Source organism: Carassius gibelio, chromosome B24 (genome assembly GCF_023724105.1).
Source record: "Carassius gibelio isolate Cgi1373 ecotype wild population from Czech Republic chromosome B24, carGib1.2-hapl.c, whole genome shotgun sequence".
Lineage (NCBI taxonomy): Eukaryota > Metazoa > Chordata > Actinopteri > Cypriniformes > Cyprinidae > Carassius > Carassius gibelio.
Window position 1 is genome coordinate 13,948,744 of NC_068419.1, and position 20,593 is coordinate 13,969,336.

Consider the following 20,593-nt stretch of genomic DNA (forward strand, 5'->3'; position numbering starts at 1 on the left):
TGGTGGACAAATGCAGAAGTAGTGTCTAGCGTCCAGCAAACCACTAGCTTGTTTCAAGCAGTTCCTTATTTACTTCTTCTTGCACGTTTTATGGTGGATTGTGTTATTTATTTATGGAACATAATTACTGTTTACCATCTGCCGCTAGTTCTGTTGACAAGGACAGCTCCCGTCCAAACGACCGTACAGGCCAACCAAACGACCCAACTAGAGTTTGGGACAAGAGGAGAGAAAGAGCGAGGATCAATATCAGTGTTGCATTTTCTAAATGGAGAGAGCTTCGTGACAAACTTCAACTAGAAAGAGATGCCGATCTCGCTTGTGTTTTACTCGACAGGTGAGTTGTTTTGATTCAGTTGTTTTGCAAATCGTTGAACTCGTGTTTGAAAATTATGACATCAAACACAACATTTACAAAACTTTAACTCATCCGTTAAATCCATGATTTATCTTTCTATCTGATCCGTCAGCGGTTGGGTAGAAGACAACAAATCCCTTCATTCCACGCTCCTCCTTAGTGTCATCAAACCACGCGATTGTTATTGTTTTGGTAGTGTGCCCTCTCGTGGCATGTCCTACAACCTGTACCTTTAATTTTGTTAACGAAGACAAAAAATATTCGATGACGAACGTTTTTCCTGCGACGAAGACGAGATTTTGACAAAATATATGCCGTGTCTTTGTTAACAAGACAACACGGAACTATAATGTTATTTGAGGACTACCATACATTCAAAATATATCCCATGGGCTGGGGTTATATTTTTTAGAATCCTGGGTTACCTTGTTTCACATTGTTTAAACTTTACCTCGGGGTTAACAGTTAATCCTGGGTATTCATTAGCTGATGTTTTTTTACACTGTATATTCCTAAACCCTGGGTTAATGTTTTTATTTGCATGTTTGCTGTGTTATCATCATTTATTGGACAAACACAGCACAACCTGTTAACCCCTCAGACAAATACCCTGATTAAACTAAGGTAAGAGAAGCAAAACCATGGTTAATTTGTGGTTACCATGATTAGAAACCCTGCTTTTTGGTTTATTCGTATTAAAAAAAAAATTGTTATTTTTCATACGGACTTAATGGGTTTAGCATTGCATCTTCATATTATTCTAAACTGTATTATCAAGCTCCTTAATGTCAGTCTATGTGTTTCACATTTGAAATTTACAAATGTTTTTATAATGCGTTTACATTTGAAATTCACAATGTTTTTATAACGCGTTAAGTGTTTCTGTGACTGTCCAAAGCATTTGGCATTGCAGTGAAGGTTTAACACCCCCAAATCCATGTTTCATAACCTTGGGTGAAAACTTTTATTTTTTTAAAGTGTGATAATGGAGACAGTTAAACAGAGTATCAGACATAAAATTGCTCAAAGTCACGGCGTAAAAAAAGTAGCCTGAATTTTTTTCTCCTGGATTGTGTCATGCATTTGAGTGAAGCAGATAATCGAAAAAGAAAACATAGAGCGGGGACTCAGTTTTATGCATCGGTTGTTGTCTGGATGTTGAGATGTGGGCGTGGCAATCTAAAGTCTAGGCAGAAGAACATGAACATGAAGGGGTGGGGCTAAAACTAAATGAACTAAATGAGTCTGGCATTAACATCCATGTATGAATTCTTCACAATAACAAATTGATCTGTAACACATTTACTAAACAGTGAATTTTCATTTAATGCAGACTTTAAATTTTGTGTATATTTGTATAAGCCATAACTCTCTCAATAACATCACCTATCTTTTTCTCACAGTTACAGACTGTCTGGACTGGATGAAAGGGTGTGCATATGTGTGTGTATGCATGTAACCGAATAACCCGTAACCAGAGAGTGTCTGCAGTCAGACAGCGTTTTACACTCCTCCATCCCACACCCCCCATAGTGGCCTCGCAGGAAGCTTTAACCACTCCATATCCAAACGGAACACACCAATAAAATGCTCTAATGCATGGTGTAATGAGTAGGGCCCATCCCTGATGGCGTGCAAGATACCCCATTACTCAAGCATGCAGGGTCCGGACGCCCCCTCTCCATCTAGGTTCCCAGCAAACACGGCGCTTGACGCTGATTACAAAAACGACTGCATCGCCCTCCACCCCCAAAATGCTGGCCAATTTGTTGGGGAAAAACTTGACCTTGTTGCCAGGAGAGCATGCGGCACAATCAGTGGACGTTTCATCATTGAGATGTGTTTACAAAAAACAATACATTCTGGATTGCTTGTATCAAAGGGGCTGGCCACTCGAGGGATCTGACGTACTTCCAATCCTGGCACATTTGGAACCTTGTACCTTGGACTTGATGAATGTGTAACATGTGCCTGATTGGACCATTAGTTTAAGCGACGCATATGTATTTCAGAGCGTTCGCATGGTGTTTGAGGAAATATAGTGGTATTTTCGTAACGTGTTCCTCAGCGTTGATGTCAGAGACTTTGATTACATAAAAGATGAGGTGTGCAAATAATGGCATTTCATAGGAAATCCAATAATGTTAACTGCAGAATGTTGAGTGAATTACAGAAATGTCTGTGTATTCAAACTTTTTAAGTACAGTCCAGTAAACACAATAATATGTACTGAATTAGCTGGCAAAAACATTCACAATAGAAAAAACATTCCCAGAATGCTTTTTGCAGCACATATACAGTATGTATATATATATATATATATATATATATATATATATATATATATATATATATATATATATATATATATATATATATATTCTTTCAAAGCAAACTCTGGAGGTTACATTTCCTCCTGAAGTCCAGCGTACCAGAAGCTCTTTAAAAGGAGGGGAAAGTCATCAAATTCATTGCGATTTGAGTTTACAGGCCCCCTCACACATTTTTACAACATGGCAAACAGACATTAAACAGGTTATGCAATTTAACACATGATTAGGATGGAGCTAATTAGATTGTAGATAGTAAAACAAAAAGGGGAGTCATAAAAAAGACGAACGAAGCACCTCAAACAATAGAGCCAGCCGTTCCTGCAGCTGAGCTCATCAAACTCTTCTCTCCCTCTCCGCTTTCGTCTTTCTTCTTTGCTCCTATCAGAGGTCAGGGGATTAATGGCAGACCTTGTGGCCTTCTGCAGCCTCGGAAAACATTTTCTTGCCCACTGGCTTCTTATAAATCAATGCACTGTCTTTTCATCCTGCAAATCTTATTTCAAAGTCTCATCCCATTATACTAGCAAGGTTACACGTCTGCACTCCAAAGTTACAGGGACTGCATGGATAAAAAGAGGGTATCTCAAGATGTCTGAGAAGAATATATTTATGACGTGCCTACTTTTGATTGGAAGCCTTGATGTTAAGCAGAGCTGTTTTCTTCAAGGTTTCCATCCTGTTCCAAAAATCAAGTTCCTGTCTGTATGGAGACTGTCTGCAGTATTATGAGATGCAGCTACAAAACTGCAATCACACATGATTTATGTTTATCGAAATAATCAGATAACCCTGAGTTTATTCTGTTCAACCCAAACAAATAAAAATTAAAATGTTGTCATCATTCAGTTGTATCATGTGCCAAGTGATTTCAGATTGGTTATTTTATACTGTGGGCTGTCAGGTGACAAAACATTAAAATAATAATAATAATAATAATAATAAAAGTGGTCCATATGACTCATGCATAATATTCAAAGACCTCTGAAGCCATTTGATGACTGTATAAACAGAGAAAAATGTAATATTTAAATGTAATATACAGTAGATAAAATGTAAATGTAAATGGCCCCTCTACTAGGATAGCTTATATAATATAGTGGAAAATTCATACACACCACTTTTATGGGGAAAAAACTAAATGTTTAAATATATATTAAAATTGAAATTATTATTTTACTGCATATTCACAATTTATTTATTTATTTATTAGTGTTTTGGCTAATAAATCTTGGGAAAGAATTTAGGATTGTCTATACTTGGGAGGCCATACAGGTTTGGGGTTGGTACAATTTTTAAAGAAGTTTAGCAAAAAAGTATTCTATGCTGAAAAAGCTGCATTTATTTGATCAAAAATACAGTAAATCATTAATGTTGTGAAATATTAGTTAAACATTTTCTTTATATTAAAATCTAATTATTCCTGTGATGGCAAAGCTAAATTTTCAGCATCAGTGCTCCAGTCTTCAGTGTCACATGATTCTAGAATGACATCATTCTAATATGCTGATTTGAAGCTCAAGAATAATTGATTCTTATTATCATTGCTGAATCATACATTTCTGCGTTAAAAAATAATAAAATGAAAAAATAAAACATTTATTTGATCATGCATAAAAAAATAAATTAAAAAAATGTAATTTTCTGGCTGATAAAAATTTCACATGCATCTGCAAATACCAAACTTCACTTTCAGTCTCTAAAACTGAAAATCAAACATTATGATGACACTGACAATACCATCATAAATTTTGCTGTATGATTTGGCTGCGCTCTCCTCTTGTCTAATCTATGCACATGAGCAGAGGAAGATGTGATAGGACCACGCAGAGAGAGTTTCCTTCTCCAATCAGAAAAGGAAAGGGTATATTAATCTGACATATAAAAGCAGTCATGCATCTCTGAACACATCGTGCGGCTTGCACATTTTAGAAATACCAGCGACAAAAGGCTGCCCACATCTCAAATAATAATCGCTCTAAAAAAGAAATATTGAAATAAAAGAAAAGCGAAAAAAGAAAATAAAAGAAAATCTTTATTCACTCACACATATATATGGATCCTGACAACATTAGGGCAACTCATCAAGATCCTTATCCTAAGACACACACACAAACACACACACACACACACACACACACACACACACAAAAGCCTGTTGTTTGCTTTAGCAGCAGGAGTGTGTGACACTTCGGTCGTAATCCGCGTTAACCCCTGATGCACTCGTTGTTCACAGGCGTTTCATGATGTCTGAAAGATGAGAGGGGGTTCCAGACAGCCAGAAAAACAATCTCAAATTGCTCCTCTCATTTCCATAAGATAAGTCTGATTAAAGTGCTTATAATTAATTGGGCGACTAATGAACCCCTGCTTAGAAATCCACAATTCTCATCCTCAGGTCTACAGGAAAAATGTAGATATTCTCTTACAAATACATGTGACAATATTGTTTTCAATATTAATAATAATAATAATAATAAATTATCTAGCAGCAAATCGGCATATTAGAATGATTTCTGAAGGGTCATGTGACACTGAAGACTGGAGTAATGATGCTGATGCTTCACAGGAATAAATTACATTTTAAAACATATTTAGATAGAAAAATTTTAAATTTAGAATAGTTATTTTAAACCGTAATAGTTTATTTTCGTTTTATTTTTAATCAAGTAAATGAAGCCCTGGGGAGAGATTCCTTTCTGAAACAAACAAAGTTTAAAAACACTAAAATTTTATAAATAATGGTTTACTGTTTTAATTTACTTTAAAATATGATTAATTCCTGGGGTGGCAAGTCTTCAGTGTGACGTGAACCTTCATAAATTATTCTTATATGCTGATTAATGTTGGAAACTTGTGACACTTCAGGATTCTTTGAGTAATAAAAGTTCAAAAGAAGAGTATTTATTCTAAAAATTAACTGTTTTTATTTTGTTTTTACGCCAAAAGCAAACGTATCCTCTCGTGCAGAGACTTTGAACAAGCCGCGATTGAAACTGTCACCGAAGACACTGAGCGTAAGTAATAGTCTATCATTTGGGGAAGGACATCCCTTAATTACAGGTTGTCAGAAAATGATTTTTAAATGAATAAATCAACACATCTTGGGATAGTGTTTCCTACTACTTGTGGTTAATTACACAACAATGAGGATCATTGTCTTGTATATGCTTACAATTACCCACTGAAAGTTTGCTCTCATGAGAAGCACTCTGCGATGATTAATGTAGAGCAGCTCTTAACCGCAAGACGCGTGTCACATATCAAGTTAAGAGAGGATCTCAATCCCTGGTTTTTGCACTAAAGCGTGACTAAGAAAGCAGACAAAGGATAAGGTTTGTTTCAGGGAAGGAATCTCCAAATGTCAGTGTTAGTTTGCTCCTGAATGAGTCTTTGGGTGCTGCTGTGAGGAAACTGGAATCAAGAGACTATTTCAGGCCTGTAGACTGGGCTGTATGTGAAACCCAGTCATTTCCAAGGGCTTTTAAAGGTAGTTTAAAAAAGCTCTCCTTCCTCTCACCTTCAGGATACAGAAGAGTGCTGACTTCTGCAGTTCTATAAGGAACCATGAAAAAGGGATTCATATAGAAAAACATACAGAAGAATAACTTATGCAGGCATGTCACAATACAATTCTGGTCACAGCTCATTTCAAAATTCTAATAAATAATTAAGAGATTATATTTTGTATCTTGAAAAGAATGGCTATTTATTTATTTTGTTTGTGCCGTGGCATTATTTTAATGACAATAAAGCACTTTTGAACCAAAAGGAATGATTCACTATTGAGCTCATTGCACTCAATTGTGAATCTTTTTACTGTAACAAGTACTTTACTCTAAAACTTTTTTTAACTATAATAATTTGTTAAAGGCTGAACAACAAATACTTCCATCATGCATAAACATATAAAATAATAATAAAATATCTTGAGCAGCAAATCAGATTTATTTTTACAAATTTGTATTAGTGCTGTCAAGTGATTAATCGCGATTAATCGCATCCAAAATAAAAAAAAATTGTTTACATTATATATGTACGTTTACTGTGCATATTTATTGTGTATACTATTAAATATAACATGTAAACATTTTCATGTAAATATTTTCAAAATATATACTGTATGTGTGTATATATAAATACACACACATACAGTATATATTTGAAAATATTTACATGTTTATACATTTAGATATTCATATACTTATATTTTATATCATATATAAATATATTTAAACATAACATATACACATGCATGTGATTCTATTTATATATATACATAATAAATAAACAGTATGTAAACAAAAACTTTTATTTTGGATGTGATTAAACACGATTAATCATTTGAAAGCACTAGTATATATGTAATAATAAAAATATATAAATATATTTAAAAATGGTAAGAAATCCAATATAATTTATTTCATTTAATTTTGGAGTAAAATATCACCTGGGCATGACAGGTTTTGTGAGACTCACTCATCTATCCATTTCAAAGGAACCACACAGAGCTTGATTTAGACTCGAATTGATTAACTGATCATCACTGCTCACTCTTCAGTTTGGGCAAACAGTAAATTCACACACCTCACCAAATAACATTAATCAATGGCAAAACACTGTGCTCCATTCGCACCAAGGTGCTAATGAACGTAGCACTTAGCAGATCAGGGGAAGGGTGCGAAAAAACAGCAGCTTCGTGTAAGAAGAATTCGATGGAGGCGTTGTGGTCTGAAATAATCATTTTACCACTAACACCCACACAGGCAATGAACTTGTAGATAAGGCAAACATATGTTCTCACTCTGCTACTAAGCCTTTGTTTTGTTTCGCTCCTCGAAAAATAAACAAAAGCTTTTTAACAAACCGAAAATGAAAACCAGTTTTGACATGAGCTGACAAAATCCAACAAACATTCCTCGCAACTTTGGACTATGGGTATGACAAACTTATTTTGGATCTCGGGAAAAGAAATTAAGACAAATATGGGTTAATTCAATAAAAATCTAAAAAGGGAGCCTGTTGGCATTTAGTGCGTGAGCTCGCTTGGATTCAAGGCTGAATAAATGTTTAAAATTAGCCTTATTTAAATGATAATGCCTGTAAAACCTGACACAAATCTGCTAATTTCTTCTTGGTGAATCACAGCCAAACCAACTGAATTATGCTCATTGCACAACTCAACACCAGAGCAAACATGTGTGTGAAACTAAACTCAAAGTGAAACTGAGATTAAAATCTTGTGGCTTTGAAAAATCGAGTGGGAAGCACCAATGTGGCACCGTGGGTAGTTAACTCCAATGAGTCTGGCACTTAAGAGTCTGTCAAGGTGCTAATGTCCTATTATCAAACCCTTTGTGTTTGGAGAGGCCTCTTTAGGTATCAACAAGTTGCCATTAATGTGCAAGTTCATGTTTAGATTAGTGACCCGACAATCGTATCCTCTGGCAGGCCGATTCAAAGCTTGTTGAGGGATGGGCATTGGAGGGGGGTCAGAAGACGTTTCCCTCTCCTTCACCCTATCAACTCTTGACACTTCGTTTGAGGTCCCCCACATTCTAATGCAGCCAACTTTGAAAGTCGTTTCCTAAGAAAAACAGATGACAGACATTCAAGGGTGAGTGATGATGCAATGGAAGGGCTTTGTTTTCTCACCAAAGTCCGCGGCTGCTGGTGCGACGGCCGTCAGGGGGGTCTATATGGGACGGTTTGAGACAGCGGCGTTCAAAGACAGGCTAATGGGGTCTTGGCGCAGTGTGGGACCGCTTGACAAATGGGTGCTGATCAACCCGCTACCTCCTGCTGAAAGCAGTGGCTCCAAACATGGGGAAAAGTCGCCTCTCAAATGGTGGGCTTTGGGGGATGGAGGAACTGGTATCACTAAACCACGACTTTGCGTTATCATTATTCGTTTTTTTACCCGACACGTCGCGAGCCGTGATAAGAGTTGACATTCGACCCGAGCGGCTGATGATGAATGTCCAGAAGCAGAAGAGATGTTAAATGACATTAAACATCTTAAAACGAGTCAAAGGGAAACCAAGTGTTCACTAAAAGGAGGGGCTGACTAAAATAAAAGTGGATAAAACTTGATTTGAGTAATTTTATTACTATTTAAGTAATTTTATTTTATGCTATTGTCATTTATCTAAAAAATGCACCCATCCCAATATAACAAGCTCATGTGATTCCACACGAGTCTTTCAGTGTCCAGTGTAAGCTCAGTGAAAATCCAGATGCTCCTATTAGGCAAGAAACTGCAGGAAACGTTCTGGGGGAAACCACATGACAAAGGCTCCAACAAAATACCAACTCCAAGAACTTCTAGTGTTTTTTTTTTTTTTTTTTAGATTTTGTGTGTATATATGTAGATGCTCACTTTATTCCAATCTATAGACATCTGCATAGCAACAATCATGGAATAATCCATGGAAGCCAAGGAATAAGTATTCAATTTCTTGTTATTTTTACCATTACCAGTCTTTCTTTCGTTTTTTTTTTTTTTATTCAAAATTCAAACAATCCTGAAAACATAATTCATTATGTTTTCCACAAACCATGTTTTCAACATTGATAATAATAAGATTTTTTTTCTTGAGCACCAAATAACATATTATAATTTTTCCTGAACGATCATGTTGCACTGTAGATTTGATATTTGATTTATGGTAGAAGTATTGCTGCTGTAAATTCAGCTTTGCCATCATAGGAATAAATGACATTTTACTATTTAATGTTATTTTAAATGGTGACAATATATATTTTGACTGTATTTTTGATCAAATAAATGCAGTTTTGGTGAATATAAGTGATATATAAAAAACAAAACAAGTGATAAACCAACCCAAATTTTAAAAAGTAGTGTATATTTTCATGAGGCCTATCTTTAGTTTATTAGTACTGAAGCCATTTTAAATTAAATTTATATGAATAAATATTATTATTTTGCAGTAGTGTTACGCACCTCCTCAAAAATCTCTTCCATATTAGAATGCATGTCTGTTCTAATTTAGTATTGAATTTAGCTTGATTTGCCCCAAGCCTTTTTAATATTGTTTGAGCCTATTTTTAACACAAGATCAGCTATAAACATCATCATTTTTTCAAGATTTTTTTTTACCAAATGTGAATTTTCCCCTTTACATGTAATTCAATTAACAGGTCTCTGCTTAATGGACTTTAAAAACACAATCAGCCTTGGAAAAATAATCCTCCTCCAAACAATGTAGATTAGGTAAGCCCCTTTTGGCTGTGCTTTTACGTAAACACATTTCCTACAGGTGCCATCGTAGGCCACAGAGACATTATGCAAGGCTTAGTCCATGTCAAAGAGAGAAGACGAGAACAGCTGCCGAGTTGAGTAACATGCCGAGACCCCTGACAGAGGCGGCCTGCTGTACTAACGTCTCCAGCCCTGGGCCGGAGGAGACTTCAAACAGCCCAGCACCCGGCGGGAGATCTTCTGAAGACAGACACAGCAGCCTCTCGGCCATGAATCAGGCCTGTCAATAGCTGCCCATCCTCTCAACAGGTGTCCGATTGTCGCACAATCACTTTCTCCTCGCTTGTCATAATGAAAGAGCCATTTCCCAAAGCATTCTCGCCATGAACGGGCTTCCTGTTGCAAACAAACAAGCACATAATGAAACATACAAGATCCCAGGGCTACAATTAATTGCTCGAGAACAATATCTCAGTTCTGTTAGGAAGTCAAAGCGAAGATGTTGTGGGACACCAGGAGAACTGGTCTTTATAGTTATGTTAAAAGACTTTCAGATCTTTTCAAGCTTTTTATGCTTCCCGCAGACTGAACTGAAACAATCTGGCTGAAACTTTAGAGAAACAGTTCACCCCAAAAAAAGAAGCTTTATTCCATGGGACACAAAATAATGTATTTTCTGTTGTAGCTTGCACTTTTCTGGATGATGTTTGAAACTCTGGTAGAACTTCACATGCTATTGCCTCCTTAAAGGAATATCTCACCCAAAAATTACACTCAACTTCTTATGCGTATAACCTGTATGAGTTTAACACACAAAAATGACATGAGGGGAAGAATTCTGAAGAAACAAAACAGCTGTTGGTTCCCAATGACTTGCATATTAAGGAAAGAAATACTATGGAAGTCAATGGAGACCATCAACTGTTTGATAACCATTATTCTTCAAAATATCATCTTTTATGTTTAATATAAGAAAGAAACTCATAAGGTTTGGAACGACATGGGGGTGAGTTTTCATGTTTCATGGGTGACTGATGTTGCATTCTTCATTGGCAACTAAATTAGTAAATGGAAAAGTTTTGTTATTTGTCCATATAATGAAAGTCAATGGGGTCCAACACTGATTTAAACCTCACTGAATCTCATTATATGGACAGAAACATTGCTTAAAAGCATAAAATTTCCATTTTGGGTGAAATATCCCTTGTGACTAGGCCAACTCTTGAAACAGTATGCCAAACGGCTATTATATTTTTTTCTATAGGACTAAAAACAGAAAGCAGCCAACCCGTAGTTGAGTTTCGAGAACTTCTGGCCTCTGCCGGTCAGTTCTTAGTCTTCATTTGAGAACTTCAGAAACTGCCAACTTCAGATCTCCCCTGATGTATGAGGTTGCACTATTCCCAGGCCTCAGCTTGAAGGCTGGATGCAAAGGCTCTTGGGAAAAGAGCAGCCAGCTGAGCACAGCGTGCACACGCAGCAGCAGCCAAATTCGCCCTGTCACATTCAATTTCAGGGCCTCCATGTTGTATAAGCAACACCTCGTGCAGGGCTCTGTGAGCTCCCCGCTTTGACATGTTTGTTGCCGCTGTGGGCTGACACTTATGTTACTTCAGCTCTGTAGAACATGGACAATTTAAAGGCTCTAACAAGCCAAAACTGGACACGCCGTTCCTGGAATCAAACACTCCGGGATCAACATGCTGGATCAGTTCAAGCAACTTTTGAAGTACTATTTTCACAGCCGCACTAACAATGACACAAAAAACTGCATTCAAAACAGACATTTACCAAAAAAGACGTGGAGCTTAAGTATGTATTTTGGCCTCAGGTCAGTTCGTTGCACAAGACAGACGAGTGAATGCAAACATATGTTGGGCAGATGGCATTGCGTAGCTGGCACGGGGTCGGCGGGGGCGCTCAGCTGTATATCTAAGACGTCCAGGCCCTCCAGGAATGCACATGGAGGGCCAAGGATCAGGGCAGGAGGGGCGTCAAGCTATGGAGGCTTGAGGCCTTCATCAGCAGTGAGAAAGAGCAGGGCCCTGGGCCCTGTGAACTGACAGGCTCTGCAGGAGCCAGGAAAGTGCAGGAGCAACTCCACACAGCTCTCTGCAGGACTCTGTCAATTCTACCAATGAGTACGTGTCAAAAAGTGACCTGGGACTGCAATGGGGAAACATCACACGGCTCACGTCCAATCAAAATCCTGTGAGATATACGATACAAAATGTACTGTGGCTGGTTTAGGAATGTAAATCAAGAAGACAGATTAAGTTTGATGGATTAAAAACATGTTACTCACTGATATGACTCTTCTCTTACGGACTTATAGTCTTCGTTCAACTTGAATGACAGCATACTGGTAATCTCCAGAAAAGAGTTATCAACGGACCCCATCACATTCCCACTGGCTACACAGTTAGTGAGATAAGACTGTACATCTGAACATCCCAGGCACACATGCTTTAGCCCACATGCATCGCAAACCCCATCCGTATAAATGTGAGGTTGATTCCCCAACCTTGATCACGCATGTCCACCTACCACATAGTTGTTAATCTCATAGTCTTAACTGACAGTGCTATTCTTTGCTTGAAACATTTTACAAAGTAATGATTACCGTCCAAATACTGTACACAAATGTGTTTTCTCTAGCAGTGGTTTAGCATGGATTCAAAGATCTAGTTTACTCTTTGTGATTTGTCCTCCAAACCAAAATTGATAAATAATAGGCTAAAATAGTGCTGACTTATGAATCCAAAATGGCAACAATAGAAATAGAAACTTAATTTTGATTGATTTTATATAGAATTTCTAAATCTGAGAAGTTAGGGTTAGGGTTAGGCACACTCATCTGTTAGATGAAATACCATTGCATCAGATGATTTTGGTCAAGTCCCTTTGGACAAAATGTGAAGTTGTTGTGTTTTTCATTAGTAGGGCAGAGCGGTTTCTTGTGTTTACACATTACAAAATACAGCATCAATAATTGACAACACTGGGGCATGTTGTCACAAAAGGTCATCATATGTTTCCTATACAGAAATCTTTGGAAAATAAGCCCACCCTGAGAAATATTCAAGGAAATGAAAAGTGTGACAAACAGTCCCCGGCTACCACAAACTACACAGTGATAGAGGAAGAGCTCTGCTCTCATTCTTGCTGAAGTGGATTATAGTTCGAAGCATTGACTGCAAACTGTGGGGCAGAGGAGCAACTTGGGCCAAAAAGTGTCACAATCCAGAACCACCCTGGGTTCATTGTTCTGACTCCTTTTGTGGCTTGATGCCACTGTACTAAGGAATCTGGAAAAGAAAGGCTCCCTAACAGTCAGTCATGCACCAGTGCTTTTGGCAACAACAAGTCCATGGCCTATATTGCCTCCAGTTTGCTCTGACGGCTGTGTCCCCACAACAGAAATCCCTATTACTGATTATAGAACGGGCTTTATTAGAGAGTGGAGCTTTGAAGGGCAGAACAAAAGAGCGTCCTATGTTTAGATTAGATAATGTAAGCAACCGCTTTTCTGCATGGATGACACTACACAATAAGCCACCTCATGAATACTAGCCAGTCCAGATCCTAGGGCTCTTTTTGTTTTATAATTACTGCAAGGAAAATGAAAAAAGAAAACCTAATCAAACGTGGTCTGGTCTGTCACTAAACCACGCTTATCATTAACAATGGGGATAATGGCTGTGCGTGTTCCGATTGCCTGAATGTCTAAACTGTGCTAGCCAGTAACTGGCTAGCCAGATATATCCAAGGAAACTCTGCAAACAAACAATGCAATAAAATATCTGTGCACAACATGTTCTCCCCAATGAATCTTCCTAATGAACACCTCTTATTGACAGCACACTGCATGATGCTTTCAGATCTGTCAGCACAAATGTGTCAGTCGGTTTGACATTTTCCCAATATCAGTTTTGTATCCCAAAGCAATCAACGAATCGGCAAGGAATGCAGTAACTGGCTTGAAAAACCGTGGGAAAAAGGTGATGAAATACCAGCCTGCCGAACAAATCATTTCTTTAAAATCATCTGTATCTGGAACTCATTTAACATAACAATCACAAAGAAACCCAAAACCTTCAGGCACTTTAGTCACACGGACAATGTCTGAATGTCACTGCTTTGGATGCAAAATATCAAACCAAGTGACATCAGCCAACTGGTGTTACAGTAATTTTAAATGAATCCTTTTTCATAATTTGAAATGTTTTGTCTGAGTTTATTTTATTTTTTTTAAATGTCACTTCATTTTACATTTAGTTAAATTAAAAAACTGCATACATTAAGTGTAAAGAGCTATAGAATGATATTATGATAGATAGATAGATAGATAGATAGTTATAATGATCGAACAATAGTCAGACAGAAAGACAGATGGAGGGACAGACATGGATAGACATATACAACAGAGAGACGAATGGATGGATGGATGGATGGATAGATAGATAGATTGACAGACGGATAGACATAGGGACAGACGGAAAGATAAAATGATCTAATGAGCGACAGACTGACGGATGGATATAATGATTGAACGACAGACAGACCTGGTCATGGCTAGCTGGAATGGAGCTCCCAATGCCGTGGAAGGTCATCTGCACAGGTGAGAGGGTCAGGTAGGTCATGAACTCGTTCTCAGTTTGCCGATCTGAGTACTGCACCTGCATGAGAGGAGAGACGGAGGGAAGGGAGTATCAAATATTATGTGATGCATTTTTCAGAATGTACTTCACTGCGGTTCTGACCTTGGAAAACCTTTTGTGGGAAAAGTACAAACTGGATCCTCAGACTTGGCTGGTAGTTTGTGCTCACTTTTACTTGATAACAGCAGTGGTTTTAGATTCTGATCTTCATCCTCATGAATGGTTCACAATCTATGCTTTCTCAAACGCTCGAATGGCCAGTGATAGAGTGATTTAGAGGCGAGCTCTGGCCCCGTTTGGGGTTTCTGAGAACACCTCTGCACGTCAAACTCCACTCAGCAACACCCAAAGGATTATGTGTGTGTGTGAGGATTTTGGAAACTATGCTGGGCCACTTTGATCATGTTAAGCCTGACCTATATACATATCCAGGCAATTTTTAATACTTTTTTTATTTGCAGAACATAAAGAAACTGCTTTTTCATTTGATTTACTTTTAGTGCTTTTTTATTTTTATTTTTTGGTTTCATAAATAATGACTGAAACTGAATTTTAAGATGAACCGTTTCTAAAAAATTAAGTGGATATAGATCTATATTACTAAACATAGAGACTTGGGAACATGAGAGTTGTTCCATGGGAAAAATGTCTGGACAGCTGGTTACAATGTGTGAAAGTCTGCTTCCAGAGAACTTCTTAGCACAAGCAATTTCTTGGACTAAACGCTGATCATAGATTTAAAATAAATAATTGTTACTGCATAAAACTGAGAATCCTGAGGAGAAAATGAATGAGTGCAACATCACACTGAAGGAATCTCACTCCATGGATGTGTGTTTATGCTCAGTCTTCAAGTGGTCTGATGGGCCAGATCCACGGGGCATTCCACTGTGAAGTGTGTTTTAAAGACAATGTTAACAACACGGTTTGTAAGAAGCACAATGTGTGATTGGCGTTTATAGCTCCAGGAAACAGGAACTCTGACATATACAAACATCTTGTGTCTGGTGAAGAGAACAAATAAATGCCTCCACTGACTTGGTTAATATTTCTATTATATTCTGCACAAACAGATCATGTTCTTCATGTTATTATTTCAATTTCAATTGATTCCTTTTTTTCTCAAATATTGAAAAATGCAATTAAGTGCATTTACGTTAATTAACCAATCATCATATACGGAGTAACTAATTTGATTACAGTTTTGAACCAATTAACAGCATTATTTTATAATTACAATAACCCTCTTAATATTATTAAATATAATAACTAAATCAATTATACACACAAAAGTAATACAAAAATCTATAATATAAAATCTTACTTTAAATATCTTCATATGAGTGGAAAACTAAATCTAATATAAGAATGTAGTATTAGTTATATATAATTCGATATATTCACATGACATTAAAAAAATATTTACAATTAAAAATATTAATAATAAAATATTTACAAATATTTTATAGAAATTTAAAATAAAATAATATAAATGAATCCAATTCTATGGATTACAATTCTATGGATATTTAAATACTAGTTTTTATTAGTTTTAAATTGTTTTAAATTGTTTTAACTAATTTAATTTAATTTTAATTAGTTTTAAATACTTTAAAAATGTTATATTTAACAAATTACATTATTTAAACTAATTAACAATTATATATATATATATATATATATATATATATATATATATATATATATATATATATACACACACACACACACACACACACACACACACACACACACACACACACACATAAATATATTCAAACACACGTTATGTTAGTATTATGTATGTTAGTAACTATGTATGTTCATAATTAATTTTTTCATATATATATATATATATATATATATATATAAAACACACTACATCTGGGCCAAATGAAATTCATTTAGCTAAATCTGATGTGTTTGAGCTGTATCGCAAACATACCACAGAATGTGTATCCGTTTGCAATGCTGTGTTTGATTTAAAACTTTTCCTAATGCATTTAATTATGGTGGAGTATCGTCACTTTGAGTAAATATCTGTGGGCCACCATCAAGCTTAAGACACCCAGATCAGTGCCAGCTTCCTGTCAGCCTCAAGATTCATCTCCCTGACAAACTTTGTTTTTCAAAGTTCGCTCCTCGCACAAATACGCCACAGCAATACAGCTGGGCCCCATCAGAACGAGGCAAAAATCAGACCATAAGGGATTAGCACGTCTAGCATGTGTTTGCTAATGAAAATCCCATCATAAACACCAGCTCCAGAAACAGGGAAAGGGCAAGAGGGACAGAAACAAACCGTCCCGTTCTTTGATGCGTTTGATGTCGACTGTGTATGAGACGGAAATGTGCGATGGAAAAGGAGCCAAATCAAGCGAAGGACTCTGCCAGTGCTATTTGAAGTGCTTTTTACACAGACAACACAGCAGAGTACGGGGGGTAAGAAAAACAAAAAAAGAATAAACTCCATCACAAGGCAGATCTTTTGGCACAGATGTTTAAAACATACATCATCTGATAGTTTTTTATTTTCATTAAAGTGGGATTTGCTACATGGCAAGGAAGAAAATTAAAACAAAATGTGCAACATCTTGCCTTTGACTTAAGCACATGGACCAGTGATTCTTATCAGGATGATATTGCTGGTGGATTTAACACGGCTTTGTCTGATAACATTATATTGCAGTTAAATATGTGCTAAACTAGCAGTTCGAGCCATAACATGTCTCTGTTTATAATACGTCTAGCTTCAGCATGTGCATTTAATGCTCTCCTGGACAACGCGTTGAACATTTCTACACATAAAAGGAGGGAAATGTCTAAAAATAAATAACTACACACCTAAAAACAAAGGTTCTAAAAAGGAATTTTTGCAGCAATGCCATGAAGAACCCAGTAGTGCACAACAAAATGAAATCGCCACAACACAACACATAGGATTAATTTAGCTGTGTTGTGCTAATTTTGTTGTGTTCCTGCTTGTTTCTTTTGTGTTGTGCTAATTTTGTTGTGTTCCGGCTTGTTTCTGTTGTTCTGTGCTAATTTAGCTGTTTTGCGATTGTTTCCAATGTGTTGCGACTTGTTTCTGTTGTGTTGTGGTAATTTTGTTGTGTTGATGCTTCTTTCTAGTGTGTTGTGCTAATTTTATTGTTTTTGAAGCTTGTTTCTGCTGTGTTGTGATAATTGTGTTGCGTTGTGGCTTGTTTCCGCTGTGTTGTGCTAAGTTCCTTGTGTTGTGGGATGTTTCAGTTGTGTTGTGACTTGTTTCCATTGTGTTGTGCTAATTTAGTTGTGTTGTGGCTTGACTCCTTTGTGTTCCGAATTGTTTCCGTTGTGCTGCAGTAATTTTGATGTGTTGTGCTAATTTCATTGTTTTGTGCCTTGTTTCTATAGTGTTGCAGTTTTGTTTTGCAGCTAATTTCATTGCTTTTGGCTTATTTTGGCTTGTTTGCTAATTTCATTGTGTCGTGGAAATTTTATTGAGTTGTGCACTACTGGGCCACCGTCAGAACCTGGCAGTAAACAGTTCTTTAAAGAACCAGCCTAAAAACATTCGTCCAGTATAAACAAACTTTGGTGTATTTGAAATATTTCATTGATTTTAAAAGGAACCACAGAAGCCAATAAAGATTTTTTATTTTTAAGAGCGAAGGCAAAAATTTTTGCAAATATATTCGCAGCCTATCTATAGCATCTGAAACCAGTTAGATACAGCTCCACTTTTTCTACCAAATATGGCTCCCTTTGCACATCAACAAATTTGATACATGCCGGATTTTAAAGTTATAACATAAATATATCTTTAATCGCCTCATAAGTCATCCAAAAAATTCTTCACCAATTTTTGAGTCAGATTGGAAGTCAAAGGCGTACCAGTGCCAAAAACATCTTCTGAATCAAATCGTTAGCCATATCAATCCACTTTTGTAATTGAAATCATGAACCTGATGCTACTGTTGAGTTATACAACTTCAAATGTTCCCGCATCAAATTAAATCACTTTCATATCATCAGTCAGTGCTTTGCAATTAAGGGCACTATGGTGGGTTACAGGTTATAGAGATGCTGCAGGTGGTCAGCATGGAAATTAAAGTGTGATTAAAACCTATGAATGGTCAGTCATAATACTGGCTTCAGTATTCAGTATAAATTTTTTAAAATGTAAAACTTCAGGTATGGGCTTAGCTTTGCAATTATTGATAATATTAGAGATATTAAAATTCTGACCATTAATATTACCATGTTATGGCAGATAAACATTTCTATAATGAACAAAAGTATTGGGACTATTACATCAACAGGAACTGAGTTTTGGAGTTTCTGCCCTACCAGTATACGGGCCAGTCAAGTTCTTCCACACCAAACTCATCCAACCAATGTCTTCATGCACCATGCTTTGAGCACTGGGACAGTCATATTGGAATATAAAAGGGCCTTTCCCAAACTGTTGCCACAAACTTTGTAGCAGAGCATTGCTCAGAATTACTTGGTATGCTGAAGCATTAAGATCAAACCCACGGAACCAAACCAAACCCACGAAAAACAGCCCCTATACCATTACCCCTTCCCCACCAAACTGTATAGTTGGCACAGCGCAATAAAGCAGGTAATGTTCTTCTGGCATCCACCAAACCTAGTCTCGACCATAAGACTGCCAAACAGAGAAGCATTATTCATTACTCCACAGAACAGGTTCCCACTGCTCCAGAGTCCAGTAGCAGCATGCTTTACACCCAAGTAAATAACTCCAATGGAATCAGCCGAGCATTGGAGATTTTTAGCTTCAGAATTCTTTGACCTTACTCCATGACTTTGTGGTCTACCACTTCGTGGCTTAGTTGCTTTTGCTCCTAAATGCTTCCACATTTCATACAATAGACTGTAAAAATATCTAGGAGGATGAAATGTGTTCGATTTTCATGAAGATGTACAAAGTGTGCCACATCATATCAAAAAAGACTTAAGGCTATAACGGTGCTTCAACTGAGTTAAGGGTATGAATATTTATGCAAAATACGTAATACAATTTTTCCTTTTTTAATAAATGTATAAACTTGTAAAAAACTGTTTTTTTTTGGCTTTGTAATTATGGTGTATGTAGTGTAGATTGTTGTAAAAAAAAAAAGAAAAGTAATTTAAAGCAGTTTAACAAAGCAGCAATAACATACATATACTTAATAACAACAATACTTTTGCATGGCACTGTGTATATTGAATCTACAGATATTAATACATTAATTACTATATATAAAATTAATTAATTGCTAACAATCCTTTAAAAAAATTAATAAAGGATTAAATGAATGCATTATGGTCACTTCCATCACCTGCATATGAAGCGATTTATGAAGTGATTTATGGCATGACTGCAGAGCAGTTGGCGTATAGATGCTGAATGCTGCTGCCCGTGATCAAAGCAGCACCTCACAGAGAGATGCATGTGTGCCCAGCACTGGCAGGATGAGAAATCCAAGCACAAGTTCTTTTATCAGCTCGTCTCCATTCATCTCAAAACGCAGCCGCGATTCACTCGAAGGTCAGAAAACATCAATGGGCATTATTTGAAGAAATAACTGAGAGCCTGTGATCTGAATCTAGGTATGCTGGTATTTCTAGCCAAGGTTAGAAACCATGTGAGAGACAGACAAACAAAAAGAGAAACAGAACGGCAGTGAGCAGAGGGTGGGAGGAAACAGAAAGAGTACAATTAAATAAATGCAGAGGGGAAACTGAAATGGGCATGAAACAAAGAGGGATAAGGTGAGGGTCTCAGAGTACATAGTCTAAAACTCAAAAACATTCAGAAAATCTTAATTGGCAGCTAAAAATTATACAATAAGTGTTATTTTCTATTTATTTTTACATACCACATAAAAAGCAAAAAAAAAAAAAAAAAAAAAGCAAAAAAAAGGCAATCATATTACTAAAACTGGGAAATTTCAACATTTATAATTTTCATTTTTAGATCTCTTGGATTAAACAGCATCAATAAAAAGTAAAACAAAACAAATCAAAACAA

General features: G+C 36.6%; 1 protein-coding gene across 1 annotated transcript in view; it reads right to left on the reverse strand.

The window, feature by feature from the left end:
* The window catches only part of LOC128013660 (double-stranded RNA-binding protein Staufen homolog 2), a 117,457-nt gene that overhangs the window by 22,913 nt on the left and 73,951 nt on the right, over nucleotides 1–20,593 (reverse strand). Inside the window, exon 13 of the mRNA XM_052596787.1 lies at nucleotides 14,476–14,589. Coding sequence (XP_052452747.1) covers nucleotides 14,476–14,589 — 114 coding nt within the window. The remainder of the gene's footprint in view (nucleotides 1–14,475; nucleotides 14,590–20,593) is intronic.